Source organism: Mercenaria mercenaria, chromosome 2 (genome assembly GCF_021730395.1).
Source record: "Mercenaria mercenaria strain notata chromosome 2, MADL_Memer_1, whole genome shotgun sequence".
NCBI lineage: Eukaryota > Metazoa > Mollusca > Bivalvia > Venerida > Veneridae > Mercenaria > Mercenaria mercenaria.
Genome location: NC_069362.1, coordinates 25645710 through 25663213, shown reverse-complemented (window position 1 = coordinate 25663213; position 17504 = coordinate 25645710). Strand labels below are relative to the sequence as shown.

At 35.7% G+C, this 17504-nt stretch overlaps 1 protein-coding gene across 2 annotated transcripts in view; it reads right to left on the bottom strand.

The window, feature by feature from the left end:
- The window catches only part of LOC123562037 (phosphatidylinositol 3,4,5-trisphosphate 3-phosphatase and dual-specificity protein phosphatase PTEN-like), a 43602-nt gene that overhangs the window by 10374 nt on the left and 15724 nt on the right, over nt 1-17504 (bottom strand). Inside the window, exons 1-6 of one of the 2 annotated variants that reach the window (XM_053533033.1) lie at nt 15105-15234; nt 14814-14858; nt 12061-12235; nt 9491-9598; nt 4815-4956; nt 764-936 (exon numbers count right to left, since the gene is read on the bottom strand). In XM_053533033.1, coding sequence (XP_053389008.1) covers nt 764-936; nt 4815-4956; nt 9491-9598; nt 12061-12235; nt 14814-14858; nt 15105-15190 — 729 coding nt within the window. In that variant the 5' untranslated portion in view covers nt 15191-15234. Of the gene's footprint in view, nt 1-763; nt 937-4814; nt 4957-9490; nt 9599-12060; nt 12236-14813; nt 14859-15104; nt 15235-17504 lie in introns of those variants that run through there. The other variant, XM_053533027.1, reaches the window with a different exon arrangement.

The following is a 17504-nucleotide window of genomic DNA, read 5'->3' as shown; positions in this document are numbered from 1 at the left end:
GACGCCGACGCCGACGCCGACGCCAGGGTGAGTAGAATAGCTAGACTATTCTTCGAATAGTCGAGCTAAAAATCAAAGGTTTGCAAATTAGTTAACAGTCTTACACTTGTTTCTGGCAGCAAACTGTTATGATACCAATGTTGAAGCAAACCTTTAAAAGTTCACCCAAAGGTTTATACATGTTTTCTTGCTCCGCCCATGAGTCAAATACCAATATATCATTTATCATATGACTGTGTTTAGAACAACAGAAAAGACTATAACATAATGTTTAATGATTATAACAAAGTTCATATGGAAATCTTGACAAGTAGAAATTTCAATTATCATTACTCTGGATTTGCTTTTGAGGAGTGAAACAAACAAGTGGGGCTTAATATGCCAGAAGATCTACAGCAGTTGGTGATATAAATTTGACAGGATACTAAGGCACAAGATGCGAAATATGAGTAATGTGAAATGCTGCACTCTGCAAACCCTCTCACCACCCACCTATGTTCCAAGTTTAAAGCCAATACAGTTTCTAGATTGGACACCTATCCCAGCTTTATATCTCGGACCCAGTGCTGCCTAGGTACCAGTCTATGTGTTTATTGTAAAATTGTAAAGTGATCTTGTTATGGGCTGGTGGCCATTAGCAAATAAATACATTGTCATTGCCTAGTAATGAATGAGACAAACAATGTTTTCCAGACCGTGTGACCTATGGACACAAGTTTATATTTCCCTCTCCCAGATGCCTGAGGTATAAAAAATACTATACCTTCTTCCCTATCCGCGGAGGTTTGTGGAAGAAGTCCACACAACAATCACCACACACAATAACAGATTTTGAAAGTGGCATTTCTAATGTTGTACCCATCTTTGACTGCTGACCCTCGAACAATGCTGATGAACCAAGCTTAACTTTATTTGCAAATATATCATAGAACACATCTGAAATAACAAAGCAATTGGTGCATTTGAGCCGTGCTATGGGAAAACCAACATAGTGGCTTTGCGACCAGCATGGATCCAGACCAGCCTGCGCATCCGCACAGTCTGTTCAGACTCCAAGCTGTTTGCTAATGGTCAGGGCTAGACACTAACTTTTTTCCAGTGGTGGTCCGAAGGACCAGCAGCTTTTGCAAACTAATGGTCAGACAGAATTTCAGGTGGTCCTACCTAGATGGATGCGGTTTCTTTTTAAGTTAACGCAACCAGTAACATATGAGACCCCCTCTTCTTCCATGGAGTACCTTTTACAAACACTGCAAAACGTGATTTTTATATTATTATTTTGATAAATATCTGCCGTTCAATTAATGAAAATAATTTGAAAATCAAAATTTAAAATACAGATGTCAATAAAGAAGATTTTTTCAGCAATTCATATTTTAAGTTGTCTTATTTTGCACATTGCAGGCCATATATGAAAAGTAGGTGGGGTTTGGTGCCTTTTCTCGAAAAATGCTTCAAAATAAGAGCTTTTTTTGCAACAGTTGTCATTTTTTCTTAAATGCAGACTTTTATTGACTTTTTATTAAGATTGCACTAGAAAATCTCGTTAAAAATGTCCGAAAATCACGGCCGTGAAAACGGGTGATAAATCATGGAAAACGAAAGTAACATTAAATTCTTGATAAAATACGTGTTACAAAATTCTTTTTTTTTCCATTATACCTATTGAATGCTTATAATTTCTGCTTATTTAAAGCATTTTTATTTGTTTTGGCCCAAACAAAGCCTCGGTAATGATAATAAATTAAATAAAATGCTATAGATCGTAACGGCCGACCGGCTCATATAAACATGTCAAGCACATAACAATACAGCATACTGCTAATTAACAAGTTTTACAAACACGATAATAGACTGTTTTTCGCACTGTTTATCAATTAACTTTAAACAATAAACGCTTATGATAATGACGGGCATTATAATTGTACTGAATACAAACTGCGAGATGACAACAGTCGGCTCGTGGCGTGACTGACATATTACAGTTGCTAGTTAATATACGACGCTCCGCCACTGTCATACTTCCGCTTATGGCGGCGAACAATATTTAAATTCATCGGGATTTTGATTGGTACAGGGGCAGAACTTTCGAACTCGAGACAATTTCCGCGGGTCAAGCCGACTCATGGGGCATTTTCTGTGCAGGTCAGATAGAGGTGCGCCGTATTACCGGTATACCGGTAACCGTGGTACCATCTTCCCGTGGAACGATACCACGGTTCCATCGGGGAATACCGGTATTTAATCAACATTATCCTTTCTTCTGTTTATTTTTAATTTACATTGTCTATGTAGCCTTCTGTAACACCATGCATGATTTTCCGATTTATATCTCTGGAATTCCCATGCTACTATTACAGTTTCCAAAAATAACCACCCAATGGTGCAATTGAACATGTATGATCGACCGCGTGATCCCCAATCAAAACCTTCGAAAACCTCTAGATTATTCCGTATAGATGGATGATCATGACGTCATGGGCGCACTTGTTTTTACTTTGAGTCTGGTAAATTCGGCAAGTCCCGACTTCTTGTTTAAATGATGATAGTTTTAAATATCCCAGTATGTATTTGCATGTATTAAAAAAGAAATAAATAGTATGAAAAATGTTGAGTAGAAATTTATTATTTTTTGTTTGAAAACGATCTGATGAAGCCTTCCTAAACGTTACTGGTTTTTCAAACGGGTGCACGAATCGAACTTCAAACAAGCGCGACCTATATACATGTGACCCAGTGCTTCCCTAGAGACAATATGGCGTCTTCCGACGAATACACGCTGGTAAAAAATACTAAGGGTCATTAATCTAACTAGTCATAAGTCAAGTTAATATTCCAGTGCATTTTTTTCTTTAATTCTAGTCAAGTAACTAGTCTCCGTTGTTGCTCATAATAAATAATTTCTGAGAGTTTTTCAATATTTTTATGACCACTACCACAGCTGTAAGTCTTACGATAAATATGGTGGTATACCGTGGTATATACCGCGGTAATTAGGAAATAAACATGGTATACCATGGTATTTTTGTCAAGGCGGTACTCAGCCCTAGGGTCAGATACAATTTTTTCTCAATTTTCGCGGGTCAAAATCCGGAACCTCGGGTCTACCGAACGCTGGAGACTGTACTGATACCTCAATAGTTGCAGACTAGGTATTCCTGTGAGATCAAAAATGAATACAGGGACATAAATTGATATATATTCATTCCTGATGAAAGATAAGTTACCGTGTTCCGTTCCCAGGTTTTAGTACCAGCATTACATCCGGGCATTCCAAATTTCAAGAAAAAAACACGGGGAAAACCAAATTCTATTTTTAAACTGCTGTACTTTGGTACCGTGAACAATTCAATGTTTATTAATTTATTTTAAAAATGACTTGCTTGTAATTTTCGGTGGTCCATCGGACCACACAGATACAAGAAGTTAGTGGTCCTCCCAGAAAAGCACTGGTCTCGGACCAGCGGATCAGCGTTAGTGTCGAGCCCTGATGGTTTCTCTAACTACAATAGGCTTTGAAAGCGAACAGCATGGATCCTGACCAGACTGCGCATATGCGCAGGCTGGTCTGGATCCATGTTGGTCGCAAACCCACTATGTTGGTTTTCTCATGGCACGGCTCATTTGTCTGAGTTATATAAACCTTTCCAGCAAAAGAAAGTATTGTTAATGAGACGGTTATATGAACAATACAAAGGTGTCAATATAAACAAGCTTGCTTTCACCGTTAATGTGTAACATTAACAAAAGTTTGTAATCTTGTAATTACATACTGACAGCACTGTCAACCTACTTTTAAAAACTGAATAGCAAACTGTCCATTTATAAAGAATATGCATATAACCTTTGACCAAACCTGGCTATATATGAATGAAAATTGTAAACCTATCTCTAGTAAGACATCTTGCATAACTATTAACATCTTTTGTTCAAAATTTAGCACTGCCAACAACTGGTATGAACTAGATTTTCTTGCTTGTTAATTACTTTCCTGTACAAAATATCAACAAATGCAAGACATGCCATTTGTTTTCCTTGCTAATGTTAATGTACCAGTAGTTGCCAAAATAAATCCTAATCAAATTGACTGCAGCATTATCTTTATATCTAAGTTGACATCAAACTCATTCTCCCAATTACAATTACCTCCTTGTATCCAATAAATGCAATTTCTTTAATATTAAGCTGAGGAATAATTTGGCATCATCAACTGGTGAATAATTTCTTTCATAATACATAACAAGTAAATCATTGTTAGTTTCCACACATTTCTATTCCCACCCCTACACCATCAAAACGCATGATACGAAATCAGCACCTTTCAGTAGTGGGACAGCAAAGACAATCAACAATTTCCATGTGATTATTTACTGACGTATGCTGTTTCAGCATCCCTCAACCATAACAGGGTTGCTATTTTTGTAACAACTGGAGAATGCCGAAATCACATGCCAGTTGTCATAACGAGTTCACAACCTTAATTGTGTCATTCTCAAGAAGGGCACAATGCCAAGACTGACTTCTATTTTTTCTTTTATGAATCAATTGCAAATTATCAAGGTGATTTTTCCAGGTCATCAAGAAGGAAGATCGAACTCACTACCACTAAACTAGCAGACTGACACAGCTTCAAATTATCAGTGACCTTTAAATTTCTGTCAAAGTATACAGTAACAATGTAGAACAGAAAACTTATGTTTGTGTTTATGCAGTTTTTCTGACCCATGAAAAAGATACTGACATAAATTTTGTCTATGGTTGTTTATATTTGTAAAGAATGAACTTGGCTTTACAGATAATTTACAAGTACTTACTGCAGGTGCCATTATTTAGATGAGGTACGGTAATGAACTTCACTTTTGTGAATAGTAGAGTTTTTCTTTCATATGATACATTGTGTTTCATCAACTCTCCATAATACTCTACATATCTTCTCTGACTGGGTATAGTCACACCCTGTAACAGAAAAAATATAGATTATGTCATCAAATACACTGTGTTTCATCAACTCTCCATCTTCTTCCCTTACTGGGTACAGACACACCCTGTAATGGATGAAATATACAGCAAGTCCGGAAATACATTGTGTTTCATCAACTCCATAATACTCAACATATCTTCTCTGACTGGGTATAGTCACAACCTGTATAAGATAAAATATAGAGCATGTCATACAAAACACTGTGTTTTTAATATCAACTCTCCATAATTCTCTATATTTCTTCTTTGACTGGGTACAGACATGTACAGTGTTAGATAAAATATAGAGCATGTCATTACAAACACTGGTTTTGTAATTCAACTTCATCAAATCTCTATATTTACTTTTTTGACGGTACAGACATGTATCAGTTTAGATAAATATTAAGCATGTTCATATCAAAACATTTGTGTTTTTAATATCAACTCTCCATAATTCTCTATATTCTCTTTAAAACTGGTACAGACATTGTACTAGTTTTTAGAATAAAATAAATAGAGCTTGTCATACAAAATTGTGTTAATCATTATGATCTTCCATAATTCCTACTATTTCTCCTGGAAGGAAGACATTTACAGTGTTTAGAGAAACTATAGACATTCATATGTACGTTGTTTTCAGACTCTGTTTTGTAATCAAGTTGTCACTACAGAACCACCTGCAGTGTATTCTAACTTTTTAATAAACAGTACATGTATATGAATTCTCTAATTCTTTAAGCGATCTTAATGGACTGATTTGTCAGTTTTGTAGGGTTTTGAGTTTTATAGGTCATTTAACTACTTTCCAGAAATCCAACCTGAGAAAGAGCAAAGATGCCTCTCTGCGTTCATTTCTGGTACCAGAGTAGAATCAAAGCCAGGTGAATGGTTGCTTAACATAAAAGAACTCTACACCCCAAATGAGGTTTCCATACAACAATGGGAAGGTGGTGGCGACGGTGGTGGTGGTGGGTGGTGGGTGGTGGGAGAAAGACAAGTGATTCAAAGTCAGAGACATTAATCACTGTACTAAGAAGACCCCTCTCAAGTAGTCTGAACAGTGACAGACAAAGCAAGCTATATATTTTCTTCCAATCTTAAAATGACAGACCAATGCATTGTTTGCAAGCTCTACTGATGGAGTTTTATACTTTCTTACCGTGAATGTTTCAACTTGTACATAATCACTTTGTAAAAACCCTCAGTATTATCTGCATAATCTACTTTCACTTTCATTTTGCTTAAAAATATAAACACTACCCAGAAAATCCTTACATGGTATGTTTATGAAGTCAGCTTGAAATTTATGATTACGTGTCAAAAAATTCAATTACGTATATACTATCATCTAGAAGCGATCACGAATCACATGAACAATTGATTTTTGACAAAATATCCTGATTTTCATCTAACAATATAATACAGATATTTATCTCAAGTATACGTATGATCTACTGTTTACTGTTATGTGAAGAGTGTTGCACTTTTAAATTCAAACTTAAGACAACAAATCCCAATGACAAACGAAGGGAAAGGTACATAAACTTAAGATTTTTCTGCGTAAGCATTGTGAAAGCACTTTGAAATGTTGTTACTCAATATAGAAATGACACTTGGTTGCTCAGTGACAATATACCCTTCATACGAAATCAAGTTTGATTTTGTTTGGACCTCCTTTTGTTATCAACATTTGGAAAATATTATTCAGTCTTTTTGATTAACCTTTACACTGCTAAATTTCTAAAATGGAATTGTCCATCATTCAATTTTGGCAATAACACTTATTATTCAAAGGGGTGTTCACTGAAAATTTACTGACTGAATAGCGAACAATCTTGGTCTGCACTGATCGCAAAGAAAGCATCACTTGTCACCAGCAGGCTAAAAGTTAAACTACATTCTGTCATATACTTAACCTGTATTTGTGGGTTTTCATTAAAAATACTTCTTTACTTCTAAAAGCATTGACATTTAACCATTAACACATTCAATATGAAAGCGAACATTTCCTTCAAGTTTTCAAGCAATCTAGGAACCAGTCAGTCAATACTGCATTTCCTAATGCATCAAAGTAATTACGAAAACGGAAATGCATCAAAAGGGCAGTCTGGACGCAATTGTTATGCATTTACTACTTGAGACTGAAGTGCATGTTTGGAAAGAGAATGTCGTCACAGGGTTATAGCAGATTTAGGAAGTAATGAACCATCTGTGAACTTCATGACCTCTTCAACAACCAACAGGTAAAACATGGCATAGTTCCGATAAAACATTTGGGCCAAATAAGCTATAGATAAAACATATGCAAAATGCTATTCACCAAACTGAACACTGTGTAAACAAAGGATTTCTTTACATTTTTTTGTAGCGTTGCAAACAATATATCTTTCAGGAAGTAAAATAACTGTCTCATAAATATAACATACTGGGGTGTGACTTTTAAATCATTGCATATCTATAGAAATATTAAAGAAAGTGGAAATATTTTTTTTTCCTTTTTAAGCTTTGAATCAATCTTAAAATTTTTAGATTAAAAAAAACAACAAAATATGCAAAACTATAATTTATTATATTATAATTATACTGTATTATAATATAGCACCCTATTCATGATAAATATTTTAAATGGTCTTTTACATTTATAAACACGTACATACATACAACGCAAGTCAATGGCAGCATTATTTCCTCTACCAGTACAGATACTGCACAATCTGACCAGGACAAAATAAGACAAATGCTCACAGAACAGAGATAGAGAAAGAGTGAAATTTTAGATACACACATGTCTGGCTAACTTAATCTATAACTCTTTGTGATTAGACAGCCTAGTTCTTTAACATGATGCCCTGTGCATAACACTGATACCCATAATACAACTTTTAGTGCAATTCACCCAGCAGTGTCAAGCGAGCAATCTGCAAAATTTTAGTTTACGAACTTATCAAAAAAATCATTTATTCAATAAAACTGACGGAATATGTGATACTAGGGATGTACTCACCATTCTCGAGTAATTACATTGAAATTCCATAATATATAAATATATTATACCAGATTTATAAAGCACCTTTTTTACAATAAACACATGGTTACATAGTACAAAGGCAGCCTCTCAGGGCACCAAATACATCAGACACACAGTGATCTGACCAGAGACAGCGAGTGAGAAATCCTTTTAGATATAGGTCTGTCCAGCTAACTTAGCCTAGCTCTTTTTGAATGGACAGTCTGGTTTTTAACGTAACCCATGGAAAAACCAGTACTGGCCGCTTAGTTAGGTTAGGTGGGAGACACTCAAGAGCATTTCAGAAATTTCAAATATCTGAACCAGGATTCAAACCCAAGACCTCTGGATTGACTGTCAAGCGTGTTACCACTGGACCACCGGGCCATCTACAAAAAGTAGAGAAGTCTGGAAAAACAAACCTTTAAAAGATCACTTTCATTCAAAGCATGAGGCGTTCAAAGCAATGTGCCTCTCAAGTCTGAGAATCACAGATCTAAACATTCTGAAGTTTCTGAGCGAACAAAATGATGGACTGATGACAAGCGCCATCATATAATATGTCTTTCAGATCACCTTTAATAGCTTAGAAACCTCAAAATCCCACTGACCTACACTTAGATTTCATTCACTGCCTATGAGCAATATGCCTGCTAGGTTTGTTGATCCTTGACCAACAGGTTCACAAGATACTGAATGGAAAAAGATTCTGTAGTAAGTCACTGTAAAACTGACCTTTGACTCACTGGCCTCAAAATCAGTAAGGGTGATTCCCTGCCCATGGGCAATGGCAATGTGCCTTCCAAGTTTGAAAGTGTATGTGAAGGGCTTCAAGAAACTGAGCAGATATAAATTTTGAACAAAAGTTACTGACCTTTACCCATCAACCTTAAAATCAATAGGGGTCATGTACTTCTCATGAGCAAAGTGCATATCAAGTTTGATCATAGGTCAAAGAAGTCTTAAATTACAGAGTGGAAGCAAGCTGCTCACAATCAGATGACATGCGCTATCACAAAATACGTCCCTTCGGGCATATAAAATGGCCTTAAGTGGCTATCAATTCTCAAACACTGATACAAAAGAAAATGTCGATAATATGCATTAGTAGCCTTGGCACATCCTATAAAATTAAGTTCCAACCATAGTTTCAATAATGTAGTCTGAACAAAACATTGTTTTTTGTTGGGCTTAATGTCGCACTGACAATTTTAGGTCATATGGCGACTTTCCAGCTTTGGTCATGGAGGAAGACCCAAGGTGCCCCTCTGTGCATTATTTCATCATGTGCAGGCACCTGCGTAGAATCACAGGCCTTCTGTAAGGCAGCTGGAACGCTTCCTCACATGAAGAATTCAACACTGCCAGTGAGGCTCTAAGCTACATTGTTAAGGGGCAAGTGATCCGAAGTCAGTGACCTTAACCACTCAGCTACTGTACCCCCTACAAAACTGACAAAACAAAATCAATATACCTCCCCACAGATGAGCAGATATTTATAACAAAGTGACCTAAACATACCTTTCCATCCCTTGTCCTAGTTTTACCATAGTAGTCTAGACAAGTCTTGGCATCAATGAACCTTCTTCTGTGCAACAAATATGCACAAATCATCACCCCTGTTCTCCCCTGAAATAATTCAAAATATATTGCATGTATTTTCACTCCCTTGTTAATCAAAACAGGTAAATGGTATTAAATATCATTTTGTGTTCAGCCAGTGCTTCAAAATATAATCTTCCTTTACATTTCCTTTCCATTTCCTTTCCTTTCCTTGTTAAATCCTTATTACATACTCATTTTTAAGCTCAGTTAAGTTACAATTGATGTCTATTTTTTTATATTAATAGGTAATGTTCACATCAGGTGCATGATGTCATTTGTGATGTCATTTTAACGTCTTGAAAAGCCTGTTGTGTCTGGGGTCATATACTGACTACAGACAATCATTCAATGAAGTTTGATGACCGAAGGCCAAAGTGTTCTTTAGTTACTGAGTGGAAACCATTTTCAGTATAGATAACATTATGACCTTGACCTCTGATCCCTAAAACAATAGGGATCCTCTACTCACCAAAGGCAATCATCCTATTAAGTCTGATGACTGTAGGCCAAACCAGTCTTTTTTTTATTGAAAGGAAACCATCTTAACTATGTGACCTTGACCTTTGACCTACTGACCCCAAAAATAGCAGCGGTCATCTAAATCACAGGCACTGACTCTTTGAAGTCTGATGACAGCAGACTAAAGCATTTTTTAGTTATTAAGCAGAAACCATTTCCACTCTCCATATCACTGCAACCTTGACTATTAACCTACTGACCAACAAAATACTAGGGGACATCTACACAGGTGCCCGTCCAGTCTTGGTGCCCATATGGGTGCGCCCTCGCCAAAGCAAAAATTGAAAAAAAATAAAAACACTGTTTTAAGCATAAAAAGAAATAAAAATTGAAAACAAAAATTTTCTGTAAATTATAGTACTCTTACATGGAAAAGGTGCTTTTGTTGCCGTAACGCTATGGAGGTTTACTAGGATACGCTGTGGTACAACCGAAATGTCCAGTTCAGTACCAATGCAAGCTACCCTGCTGTTAAACTTACACATCGGGCATTTAGAAAACAGTAAACAATCCTATTCTACCTAGTATACAACCTTAAATAACTTACATTTAAATTCTAAGATGCCACGAAAGGAATAGGTTTTCTACTTTCATTTTGAAACAAAATGGCCGATTGTCACTGTTTATTTTGCAAGTGTCTAGACAATTTGGCTTGTTTTTGAATTTAAATGCAAGTTATTTAAGGCTGTTGACTAGGCAGAACAAGATTGTTTACTATTTTATAAATGCATGATGTGTAAATTGCAGCAAGGTAGCCTCTACTGTTACTGAACTGGACATTTTGGTTGTTCCACAGCGTGTCCTAGTAAACCTCCATAGCAGCAACACAAGCACCTTTTCCATATAAGAATATAATATAGGAATTTTTTTTTCCAATTTTTTTTGTTTGTTTTGGGATTAAAACAGTGGTTTTTAACTTTTTTTCAGGGTGTGTGTGTGTGTTGGTTGGTGGGGGGGGGCAGCACCCATATGGGCACCAAGACTGGACGGGCACCTGTGGACATCTACTGACCACATGTAATCAACCTGTTTGACAACTATACGCCAAAACATTTTTCTAGCTATTGATCACAAACCATATAGTCTATCAACCAACAGTCTTCAAAAGATGGCATAATTAATAGTGAAGATGTGTATGCAATAACAATATTATTAGTTTGGCAATGAAAAATATGCACTTGTTCTTCCATGCAATAAACTGCATTCCAAAAGTCGAGCAATATTTCCACTGTAGAACTCATGAATATTTCTCGATACAAACCTAATAACCTACAAGTATACTGTAAATGTGCATCACTTCTGGAAGTCATTTACATCATCTGTAAACATCTTGGCATTAAATTACGTATCTGTTTGTATAAGTTGTAACATCATATTATAGTAGCATTTCTATTAAGTAAATAGACATCTTTCTTATAAGGAAGTGAAACTGTTAGAGTTTGCATTGAGCTTAAGAATTTGGAAATTGTGAAGAATTATAATCTTGGTGTATTCACTCTATGCTACATTTACTATCATCAGGAGTTGAGCAGGAAACCAACCTTAATGTCAAACTTATATAATTTATAAAATCCTTTAAATTTGCATTAATTTTTTAACCATTAATCAAGGGCCTAACTCCACTGAAAATCATTAAACCAAAAATGCTGACTATATTCACAACTACGCTTGGCACTGATATCTCTTGTGAAGTTTAGTGTAAATGCATCCACTGGAGATGTGTGGACAAACTTTTTGACTGACAGATGGACAGACTGACAGACAAACATGACTGAAGCAAATCCATCCTGTGAGATTAGGTGAAAGTGCAAAGCTCTTGATGTTGACACAGATGCCAGTCCAAAGGCATAGAAAGCTCTCCATATACTGTATAGTCAAACTAAAATACCAGGAGACTACATGCATCTGCAATAAACTTTGTGAAAAGGGAAAGAAAGGATTTTTCACAACCTGCACTGAGTATGTACCTTGCCAGCCTTACAATGGATGGCTGCAATGTTTTTCTGATCCGTGTGTAGCCATGTGTCGAGTTCCTCACAGAAGGGTTTGATCAGTTCCAGGGGTGGAGGGTGATGGTCTTCAAAGGGATACATAACAACACGATTGTGGAACTTTGTCCCATCATACTTTCTCTCTGAACACCTGTAAGTACAGTATCACATAATCAAGTACAGTTATAAACAGGCACATAGCTAACATTACATATAGCCATCTGTACATTGAGGCTGATGCAGCAAACAGTGACAGGTATTTTAAATGGACATCATTTGAGTGCTAGTTAAAGAAAAATCTTTATTAACAAGGAGCTGCGTTCAATAAACGCTTGATGCCCCCCCCCCCACCCGTGGCATCTAAGTCCAAAACGAGGTCAAGGTCAAGGTCAAACTGAGGTCAGGTGATGTTTGAAGATGAGGAATGGTCCCAGTTTACATCTGTATTAGTATCAATTCATTCTTGTAAGGGGTATTGATGCTAGACGAAACGGTCCCATTTGGTTAACCAAAAGATGGCCCATATAAAGCAACCTCAGTCCAAAATGAGGTCAAGGTCAAGGTCAAGGTCAAACTGAGGTCAGGTGATGTCTGAAGATGAGGAATGGTCACAGGTTACATATGTATTAGTATCAAGTCATTCTAGGGGTACTGATGCTAGACGAAACCGTCTCATTTGGTTAACCTCGTACGGACGGACGAACAAATGGATGGACGGACAGACAGGACAATCACTATATCCCTCCCGCATCAGTAGATGTTGGGGGCATAAAAATAACGTTTTTCAAAATAAGGACTGCTTCTTCCTGAACTAGCAGGTAGAACATTTCTAACAACTTAAATGCACCGCGCCATGAGAAAAGCAACATAGTGGCTTTGCGACCAGCATGGATCCAGACCAGCACAGATAGGATCCATGCTGTTCGCTAATGGTTTCTCTAGTTGCAATAGGCTTTGAAAGTGAACAGCATGGATCCTGACCAGACTGTGCAGGCTGGTCTGTATCCATGCTGGTCGCAAAGCCACTATGTTGGTTTTCCCATGGCGCAGCTCAGTTTTTTTTTCATCATTTCCTTTAAAAGAATGTTAGGTATATTTTCTACAGATAAGAATTTTTTTGTACATAAACTACTCTGTACGTAATCTACTCCGTACATGGATATGCTTCATTCTGTATTTCAAAGTAATTATGTTCAAAAGCAACTTAATGAACATTACCAAATATTAAACCAGTTTCATGTTACCACCAGCTGATACATAATACTACATATAAACTTCAAAGTGCTTTAAATGACTCATAAAATATATATAAAATGTTTTTGTTTTTTTCTTTTTTAATATGTCTAGAATTCTGTCCTCTAGTGTATGTGATCAATATAATGAACACATACAACAGGAACAGATATAGCATTCAGACAGAACAAAGTTTTCCATAAAACTTTCCTATATTTCAATAAATTTCATTTTCAAAATTCTGTATTATCAACACCCACCATATAAATGACACACAGCTCTAAATATAAAAATTTGTTAACAGACCAAATCGAAGTATTACATCACGTTATGATCCTTAAACTGGTACTTATACTTTATTATAATCCCAGGGTGTAGTAAACCACAAATTGTTCTGTTTAAAGAAATGTGTCAAATTTCAGCAATCACTACAAGTACAAGGAAAACTAATACAATAGCAGTAAAATAACTGTTCCACTGACCTTACATGTCAGTGACAGGAATTTTTCTACAAAACAATAAAGTGGAGGGTGGGTGTATCAATTTTATACTTATATCCACTTAAAACAATACTGTTAAAGTGATATTATGATATCAATTCTAATATATTCAAGTAAAACAATAACATTAAACTGAAAATGTAAGCTGGCACTTTCAACTGTATATTTTGTTGTTTATTCTAACATTCAAGTAAAACAATGACTTAACAGGGGCATTCAACTGTATTCTCATATTCAAGTATAACAATGATACTAAACTGGAAGTGCAAGCTGGGGTTTTCAGCTTTATATTATGATGTAATTTAAACTGAAAGTGAAGACTGGAATTATGATGTTCATTCTAATTTTCACCTAAAACAATACTGTTAATGTTGAAGTGCTGGGTGGTGTCAGTTTTGGGTTTAACACAGTTTTTCAACAGTTTTTCGGTTATATAACGATAGGCAGTTAACTAAACCAGTGTTCCTGGATTTTCATCACACGCCTTGCCAAGGGATCAAACTCACGACCCTGCAATCCGAAGATCCGTGCTCTCCCTAATGAGCTAAGTGGGCTGGCTGGAAGTGCTGGGTGGTGAAATAAATTTCATATTATATGTTAATTCTAATATTTATGTGCAGCAAGCCATAATTGGGCCATTGTGAAAACTCATGTTCATCAATGATTTTATTGCGTAATCAATTTTCAATAAAACTACTTTTCATTCACCACAATTTCAAACCTCATTACTTTAAAATCAAACAAATTCCGTCTGGATTTTATGTAACTGAAGAATTGTTCACTAAACAAAGCCCAAGATGTTCCGATAAAGAAATTATAATACTCTTTTTTTTTTTTAGTTTTTAGCAGAATTTCTTGCTTTTCTTTGACTCCAGTATACATATAATATATAATCTTGTGTTGTCAATCTTCCTTCATCAATAAAGCAAACAGTCCCAGACACATCTACAATAATAATAAGCTAACTTTTCAGCTATGAGGTAGCACTTTACTTACAAATTATACACTCTGTAATGGTCTTTGTGCTTGGAGTCCAGAAACCTGAAAAACAGAGGAAATATATATTCATCAATACACAAACAGCAAGCTTGCAACTGTGGGGTAATAAAGATTTCATACACAAAGGGAATTATTAAAGCAGGTGTAATGTAATAAGTTATATATTTTTGTAACCATCCAAAGGGAATAATGTTTGTACACATTATACATTCAACCATATTATCACTTATCTGCCTTACTAACTTACATCCAGACTAGCATAAACATGCACAATAAAATAGAGAATACCTGTTTCTCAACAGACATCTACATTCAGTTCTGAAAGTATTCCTGTAAGAATATTCATACCAGTAACCATAATAACCTGCCAACATAGCAACAGAAGTTTGGAAGACATCGACTATTTTGGCTATTTGCAACTTAAAGTGAGTGTATTATTTCATACTAATTCATTTTAGAAGCTTGTAGCTTAATTGAATCGCTAAACTATGTCCGCTTCCTGGGAAAAACCAGTGCTGTCATACAAGGGGCGGTCATGAGTCGTGACCCAATGGGGCGCGAACCAATGATCTCTGAGCTCAGCTGCCAAAACCTTAACCACTAGACCACCGTTCCCTTTGACAAACTGATATCAACAAGCAAGCATTTTTAAGTATTACATAGTTTTCTTATCACAAACATTATACATTTACTCTAAAAAAAATCTACTACTGAAAAATACTCTGTTGTACAATTATATAAAATTATGGCTTGTAAGGTAGTAAGACCAAATCTAATTTTGTTTTTGAAATTCTATCTTTTTTTTTAGTATCATTCATAAATTTACCTGATATATCATAATATTTGGGGAAACCAGGACAGGTATATTTAAAGCATTCATGATATCATTTTAATGAAAATTAGTCATATAATAGTTGCATCACTGATCACACCCTAACATAAAAGCGTAACTGTGTCACTGACAATTTCCTTATAAGGCATTACCTAAGGCTTGTAATACTACCTGGACACTGACACGCAATTATAATGAAAACTGCAATTTCAAAATTCTTCCTGTTTCAATATTTCAAAACAAGTGAATTGATCAATAATCAAGTGTTTGTCAAGTATTTTTATAAATGATACTTATGACTGGTCCTGACCTACTACAGGTACAACCTGACAACTGTCAGAGAAAGTTTTAGTGCCCTTCCTTTCTAAAAAGTTTCAATTACATTTTACTTTTCATATTGTAAAAGTTAAACATTTCCACAATTCTAAATTTGGTTACATCAATCTCCAATTTTTAGATAATTTTGATTACCTATCATTTGTAGTGTGTGTAAGAATATAACATGTCCAGCTTGAACAACATACAAGTTGAAACTTTAATACTCAAATGGTTATTTTAGTGGGGTCAGTTGGGGTGTTCTGGGTGGAGGAGTTTTTACATTTCAATGTTTTCCTAACTGCTCATCATAAACTCGGTAAAAGATCACTTACAGGTAACAGCAGTCATCCAAGACAGATAATGCCAGTATGGACAAGGAAAACATGGTTCTGATCTAAGGTCAAGGTAAAAGCCAATGTAAAACACAACTAATGAATATTTCATGTCATGTCCAAGTCAAAAAGAATAGATATAGAAAACAGATCTGCCTGTAGCGAAAGGAAATAGATTAGAAAGGTCATGTCAAAATGCGTTTTATTAACCTTTAGTCCGCTGGCGGCAAGTAATTTTGCCTTTGTGACCAGTGCAGACCAAGATCAGCCTGCACATCCATGCAGGCTGATCATGGTCTGCACTGTTCGCTATTCAGTCAGTAAATTTTCAGGGAACATCCCTTCAAATAATGATTTTTACTGTCCAAATCGGAAGATGGACCAATCCATTTTAGAAATTTAGCAGAGTAAACCAAACCAAACTGAAGTTGAACAGTACAAGGGGAAATGATAGAGCACTTGATAACAGGCAGCAAGTAATAACTCTTGTGTTTACAAGAATTAACAAAGATGCAAGGTAATGTCAAAACAAATTAGAATCTAAAGACATGCCAGAAAGAACACAGAACCAGGTCATGTTGTTGTGCTGAGGTAACATAGGTATGAGAAGATGCGTGGGAAAATATTCTGGTACTCTATCATGATTGGCATTCCTGATTATAAAAGACTCATCCCAGATGGTAAACATTCTATTCACTTGCAAAATGAGCTGTCTTTTTTTAATGTGTAAAATAAGTGGAACCATATTTTGAAGAATTAACAGGAAGCCAGCTGCAGAATGATGATGAAAAAAATATAATGCTTCAGCTGATGTTTTTTTCCAAATCTGTAGCAGTATCAGGGATTTATCTAAGGTCTATATATATAAATTATAAATGTATATATTTTTTGTCCGTAACAATCTGATTGTAACAAAAATCTATTTGGTCATGTCAATCTTCATTTCAGGACAATTATGCAAGGGTTAGAATAATTCGCTTAAAAAGGTTCAAGCAAACTGTACCTGACATTTTGCTGCAAGTGTAGCTACCATTTTTTGGTATGTGTATACATCATCTATCTGGAGCCCTGCAACTAATTTTCTATGACTGGACAAAAACAATTATCAAGTATTGATGTGTCATTCACACTAAAAAGTAGATCTAGGCTAAAGGCAGACCACAAATATTTTCTATGTGATGTTTTTAACCTCAGAAACCAATTATA